A 7,231-nucleotide genomic window follows, 5' to 3' on the forward strand; every position below is an offset into this window, starting at 1 on the left:
TACAAGTTGGTGGGCAGGTGGTGGGGTGCCCTGGGTGGGGGGGGGGGGGGGGGGGGGGGGGGGGGGGGGGGGGGGGGGGGGGGAGAGCCTTCTAGTGAGGGCAAAAAGTGACCTGATAATCCTAAGTGTGTTCACAAATCTATAATGGGCAAACACAAATGAGGGACCTTGAAAACTTCCCATCTAATATCATTCAATCCCTAATGTTGGCACCAAAAAACCCTGTTGAATCACAATCAAGAATCCTTAACAAGAAACAACCAACCTCTTGGAACGTTACATCCTAACATTGGCGAATCCCTTGGTAATTGACACTTTGGCACCTGCCCAACCTAATACTATTATAAAGACCAATCTAAACATGGGTTTAGACTGTGCACATGCAAGCCATTGCTTGAATTGCCTTTTGTAAAAACTCGAGATCCCAGACTAACTCCCTTTATATAAGTATATATATATATATATATACATAACATCTTTACACATAAATTGCCAATAAGCAAACAAAAATAAGCTACATTTGGTTGAACCATAGCAGCACCAAGTAATACAACTAAAGGCCAACAGACCTAAGCAAACCCAACAAACCGCCATTTTGGCACAATTAAGGAGCTTTCTTGTATAGCTACTTGCAAACAAGGCAAGTTGTATGTGAAAACAAGGAGGGAAGAGAGAGGGAGATGTCATGAGCTTTTGTTGCAATTTTAATGACCCTCATCGATGCAATGAGCATGATTTCTTCAGTTTCAACAGTGACGAGGGAGGCATCTACTAAGTTTTTGTAAAATAAAATCCTCAAATCCGAGCTTCCTTCTTGTAAGAATTTGTTAGGGCGCCCATTTATGACTTACACTCCCTTAGCTAGCTTGGACATCCACCACCATCTCAATATCACCATGAGGTTTTCCACTCCTCAAGCTTGTTGCAGCTATTTCATTTCTTGCTTGTAAATTGCGATTGACAAACCATGGGGCTTCTACCGGAGCTTGCGCTCGAAAATTCACTTTGGAAGGAGGAACGGAAGAGCAAAGAATTTCTTGAATGTTTCTCAATACACCTCGGTCATACAGCTTGCCACGCATTGAATTGCGGTCTCGAATGTTTTCATAGGTTGTCTGACAAAATAAAAAATCAAAATTAGCTTTCATAGGATGTGGTGTGGGAACTCGTGTGCATGTGCATCTAATAGCACATACATATGCCACACTCACAAGAACAACTTATACATGATTTATGAGTAACACTAATGAACCAACCTATAGAGGGTGTGATTGCGAGCAATGAGCTTTGAACCTCAATTACTAGGATCCTAGGTGTGAAAAGTTTTCCAGCATCTTACAAGCCTAAAGAGAAGAACCCTCAATCCTTAATGAACTTTCAATCCTCCTAATTTAAACCTTCAAGCCCCATCTTTGAGGGATGTGGCACCTACAACACCACATATGCAGGGGTGTGGGTGTGCGCGCGCACGCCCACGTGTTACAAGCGACATGGGATGGGTGAGAGGAATACCCTCGCCTTTTTCGTCTCTCTCTCTCTCTCTCTCTCTCTCTCTCTAAAGTGTGGTTATCTTAATTCCCTCTCACGCAGCACATCTTGAGTTCAAGCCCCGTCTGATAGATCTTTGAGGTCTCTCTCTCTCTCTCTCTCTCTCTCTCTCTCTCTCTCTCTCTCTCTCACACACACACACACACCCACACCAATGAGAGAAAAATACTCGGTTTTTAGTGATCAAATATAGGTGAAATGCGGTCAGGCCACCAACGAACCAAGTAGCTAAGAAGCCATATGCCATGAGAGCTCCAGATGCAGGAGATTTTTGTAGAGCTCTCCATACAGTAAGGGGGGGATCTCCATCCATCAGCTGCTTGATGCGAAGGGCACACATTGCGAAAATGAAGAAGGTCAGCAATATCGATGTGAGTAGAAACCAGAAGAAGTGGGGATAATTGCGCTGTGACAGACAATTGATCAAAATGAACGGTAATTAAGCCTAAAGCAGACCAAGAAATGTTGGTGTCAGACAAAAAACGGTGAAGTAAATCTCTTACTCTTCCAATGCACTGCCCCACCCACGAGCAATGATGATCAAAGCGGTCTATACAATTGTTACACTTTGAGCAATGCAAACATCGGGGCGGCCTATATAACATGCAGGTCTCACAATACTTGAGTACCACCTTCACCGGCTTCCCATTTATCAAAACATCTTCTGTTTTTAACTTCTGCTCTCTGTGGCTTCCATCAACAGACGCGCTCGCACCCTCTTCTGCTTCAGGTGGAGGCACATTGCTGCGAGGAATTATTCCTGGGTCTCTTCCCGATGTGAGCAAGAGAAGAGCTAAAACCTGACAAACACAAAAATCTCTGCGTTTATATATATATTGATCGGAAATCACAAGGATTCACAAAGTAGGCCATCCTGGCTTCAAGTACACCCAAGTGGTCCACTGTATGATCATGTCAATATACCATATAAGTTCTGCAGGAGGGGTTTTCTATTTGTGAAAATTTTAACAAGAGAGGTTTTTTTAATCCATTTTTGCAAAGAATCCTTTAATTCATCCAAAAAGAGGGGCGAATTTATTCATGTCAACATTTTCACAGAGGGGTTTCTTTAGTACCCTACGAACACACGTTATATAGGGGGGTTCTTGATACCTATGGGTAGAAAAGGTGAAGGTACTCACAACACTGGTGTGGACAACCGCCACCACGATGATTGCAGAACCCCCATGATGTGAGAATTTTTCCATAAGAGGCCTTCCCACGAACACACAGAATACCACTATAGGAGCGACGATCAGAAATAGCGTCAAAACCAAGGGTGCAACATCAGGCCCAAAAACCAGTCTTCCACCCAATAAAAATTTCTGTAAAACACCACATAAAAAGTTGTGAGTTCAAAAATTCTAAGCTACTCAAGCACCCACAGAGACAAAAGCATGCTACTTGTGCATATGCCAATTTGCTTCAGCCCTAATGTATTCACATGCCCGTATGCCACCATTGGACCATGTATTCTTTTCCAAATTTTGATGGAGAAAAAGAATGTCTGGAGCAACTTGTTGGAATGCTGATCTTCCTTGCTCAGTTCGAAAATGTATACGAAACCATATGCTTGTGCACACTGCAACCCAAGCTATTTAATAATGGTTAGATGCGCGCATTGTCAGTACTAAACAAATTACTCACTAATATTGATTGGTAAAAAGCATTTGTGGCGAAAGAGCATTAAAGGTGCTTCAATATTCTCTGTGATGTTTTAGAAAGTGAAAATATGCGGTACACTACCGGACTTTTGTGCACATTTGAAAATGGCACCTAAACCCCTTTGCAGCACGAAATAGGAGTTTTGTCCACAAGGGCACCTAAGGGTTGAACCTTTTGGACCAAACTCCTAAATCTTGCAGTTGCTTTGATATAAAAGAAAGACCTATGTGGGTTGCTAGCCCTAGCAATTCAGACCCAACTCTCTTCTGCAGAGGTGCATAGCTCCCACAGTCAAATTCTCTCATCTTAAAACTAAGCTCTGGCCCCTTAGCCTGCAGTAGCCAAGAGACTGGTCACTACCTCCCCAGTGACCAAATCTGTACGAAGCTTTTGCTCTACACACCTATTCTGCTTCCAAACCGAGAGGACTTAAGTCTTAAAGAGACGGCTGCAAATAGTGCTCGAGCCTCGGAGGACTGCAAAACACTCTAATGCCATTCTGTCATGCCTATGTGCATGCCACATGGCACAAGTACCAACAGCTAAACCACATAAAATAACCTTCCACCGGACATTTGCCACCGAAGTATTTGAGGTTCACCTCCCAAATGCCTTCATTGTTGCCTTTTTCCCACATCATGGGCAGCCCAGGTTGTAGTTTGGCCATCCAAACACTTGCAAGCCGCCATTCTGTCGTACATATATCCTCAATGACCTGCCACCTTGTCTCAGTTGACCGCATCATTCAAACCTTCATTGTCCGGTATCCATATTTGGCTGTTTTTTGTGTTTTACAAAGTGATGATGTGGTTATTTGAAATTTCCATCTCCTCAAATATATGGAGACCCCAAACGGTCCTATATCATTTGTCTTGCATTCCCCTGCGCAACCAGACGCACTTACAAAGCCTCCACCTCTTCACACTGTTACTACTACCATAGTATCCAGCATTTGTGCATGGTATTGGTTTATGATAGCAATTTTATGTTGCAGTGTCTCTCTCTCCTCACTTTGTTGGGCACTCTGACATTGTAGCAGAGCAGAAAGGGGCATCTTTGTACCTCAGCCACGCCTGCTTTTTTGACATCAGCCTCTGCCTTTTTCACCTGAAAGCAGTTTAATTTCTGTGATCTTCATCCTTTTGCTGACACTTTCTTCCCTTATTGCAGTGGTCCTTGACCCTCCCTCTTCCTTCATGTCTTGCTGATTTGAGATTTGAGGCCAGCTACCTTATTGGGACTTTACAGAACCTTTTACATAGGGGTAGAGATGTGTGTGGCACTTACCCATTGTTCTGACCCTTCTTTCCCTGTGACCATTTTGTCCATCTAAAATGGTTCTCCGATCTCGACGTGACCATGTTATTTGCCTTGTCCTCAACAGACATTGTCCTTTGATTAGCGTATCCAGCACACACTTGTTTTAGCCTCGTCCCTTGTTGCTCGTCTTTGGGTGCTCCCATCTATGGCTCCTCCAATTTCTGGCCACAACATGGCTACCTTGTGCATAGATTTGACTGTAGACTCCTCGATGATCATCACATTAGTGCGGATTTAGATTTTTTGTCTGCAGTTTCAATGCTTATTGGAGCTCTCAATTGTTTTCTCAGCTAAATAGTCGGAAACCCACGTAGTCACTTGTGTTTGTCTTGCATTAAGATGTTTATGTGAGTAGCACATAATGCCACGATTCAGCATTCTTGGCTTTATCATCAACAGTTTATTTGTTTACATTGTCTCTCCATCTCTTCTGTTGAGGAAGAAGAGCAAACAATTGCAACCAGTTAATCTCACATGTTCATTTAGTATCAAGTCTTGAGTTCAACACTCGTCGGGTAGATCTTTGAGGTCTCTTGAAATTGTTTCTACGACGTTAAAATCTCTCTTCTTTTTCTTCTTCTTCAGAATAATTATATTCATGGGGCCAATTGCGGTAAATAATCTTGAACATCTGACGGACAACCGTCGACGAGGCCCACTGGCATGTAACATGCTATGATGGGGGAAGTAGAAGATGCTTTACATGTCTGTGAGATAACAGGAGGAGATACATCACAGCCACATGACAACAAAGAAAAATTAGAGACTTACATTGTTCCCTTTCCAAACTTGATAAACTCTTCTGCTGCCGGTTGTATTGGCAATGTTGGCTCGCTCTGGGACAACGGGGTTTGTATGGATGCTTGCACGAGTCATACTCATGAGAGAACAAGTGATCAGACAGACTCTCTCTCTCTCTCTCTCTCTCTCTCTCTCTCTCTCTCTCTCTCTCTCTCTCTCTCTGAGGAAGTACCAAGTACACAAAACAGCCTCTTCTCAGCTCACTGCTGTGGTGGAAGTTCACTTAAAACGAGCATGATCAGCTTAATGAGGGTGGGGAAGCTCTACCTGTTTACAAGCACTATTGCACCCATCCTCGGCCCTGGTGAGCTTGCCTGCAGCCACAGGAAGCGCCAGAGCCTTGCTGGGTACATAATGCAGGGTACTTTCTAGTTGGCATCTGACGAAACTACAGGTCGCAGTAACGTAAACTCTTGCGTGCATCTGTTGATTCGGCGAGTGTCGCTCATAGAGAGAGAGAGAGAGAGAGAGAGAGAGAGAGAAGAGAGAATATAGAATTTTAACGTCGTTTATAGCTATCCCAAGAGAACTAGAGTTGAACTCGAGACCTATTCTTCGAGAGGGAAATGGCATAACCAACCTATCACACTTTTTTTCGGGGGTTTGGGGGTTTTGGGGGGGGGGGGGGGGGGGGGGCGCGGTTTACCATGATAGTTGTCATTTCTCCTAGACACATCACATTTTGAGCTAGGAGCCTCATACGACAGAGAAGACACTCACAAGGATTCGGCTAGATTATCCACTCACTACGGAGTTAGTAAGACAGATCATTTGGCTCCTCTAGGGTGCAAAGACAACTTTTCTGCACTAGATGGCCCGGATGACACTTTTCTTCGCCTTCAGTATATGATGGCATTACACACCCCCTCCTGTGTTGTTTCTCTTACATTCCTCCTACACAGAACCTTTAGATGGCCTTTACACAGGCCTATCAAAATGGAGGGCTGTCTAAATTAGAAGACCCTTTATTCAAACTAGTCTCATAAGCCAACCTTAGCAGTTGGTGGGTGGGCCAACTTTTTAAATTAAAGAAAAGGACAAGAAGTAAACATATGATTGTAGGCGGAGAGGTATAGCTGACTTGCACTAACAAGTCACTCCTCATTTAGAGGGACTTCTAAAGTCTAGAGGGTAGTTCGAGGACCCTCTACATTGGAGGTGCTTCTAAGATGTGCATCACATTTAATGTGTTGTGGAAGGTCTAGGATAAAGGGGCCAAGTTAAGGCCACCTAAGTTGGGGAGTAGATTGCATGGTCCATGGTGCACATATTCGAGGCGGCAGAGGTGCAAATGAAATTTGAGCCTTTACTCGAGTAACAGCGAAGGGCAGCTCGATTGGCGTCGCATAGTCGACATACATCATCAAAACCTTTTTTTCATGTAACAAAAACGAGGGTGATTAACAATCCGGGGCAGGGGGGTGTACAGAGTCGTTGCGCAAGCAAGGATTGAACTCAAGATCGGACGACAGGGATTTCAGCTCAGTCGTGCTGCTAACCACCCCAACTCCCATCCTCACTGGTTCTTCTACTGGACCAACCTCTTCTTATGTATTGGGGGTAGGCGGGTCCCTGTGTTGGTACCCGGCTCGTTATTGGCCCCTTTACCCTATATACACTTAAACCTAGCTAGGTCAACTAAAGCCATTATAAAGGGACCTAGCTAGGCTCGTTATTGGCCCCTTTACCCTATGTACTCTAAGTCTAAGGCTGGGTTCACATGGGGCAGAGGAAGAAATTGGAAAAGCTTGCAAACCAACAAGAAAGTTCCATGTGGACCTTGTTGTTCACATAGGGCGGTGAAAAGTGAGATAGAGAGTGCCCCCCCCCCCCCCCCCCCCCCCCCCCCCCCCCCCCCCCCGAAGTTCTTTCTTCCACCCTCCACCTTGGCAAAAAG

General features: G+C 44.4%; 1 protein-coding gene across 4 annotated transcripts; it reads right to left on the minus strand.

The window, feature by feature from the left end:
• Positions 1-466: 466 nt before the first annotated feature.
• On the minus strand, positions 467-5,817 carry LOC147458152 (putative protein S-acyltransferase 6). Of its 4 annotated transcripts, none has more exons than XM_086512886.1 (5): positions 5,602-5,817; positions 2,691-2,873; positions 2,052-2,348; positions 1,718-1,864; positions 467-1,115 (listed from the first exon to the last, which is right to left on the minus strand). In XM_086512886.1, exons 1-5 carry the CDS (start codon positions 5,755-5,757, stop codon positions 858-860), a joined length of 1,041 nt encoding a protein of 346 aa, XP_086369012.1. In that variant the 5' UTR covers positions 5,758-5,817; the 3' UTR covers positions 467-857. The 4 variants fall into 4 exon arrangements, with proteins under 4 accessions (XP_086369012.1, XP_086369009.1, XP_086369011.1 ...); XM_086512883.1 differs by having other exon boundaries at positions 1,718-1,954; XM_086512885.1 differs by having other exon boundaries at positions 1,718-1,954; positions 5,305-5,744.
• Positions 5,818-7,231: the final 1,414 nt, after the last annotated feature.

This window comes from Adiantum capillus-veneris, chromosome 5 (genome assembly GCF_014529385.1).
Source record: "Adiantum capillus-veneris isolate H3 chromosome 5, ASM1452938v2, whole genome shotgun sequence".
NCBI classification, from domain to species: Eukaryota; Viridiplantae; Streptophyta; class Polypodiopsida; order Polypodiales; family Pteridaceae; genus Adiantum; species Adiantum capillus-veneris.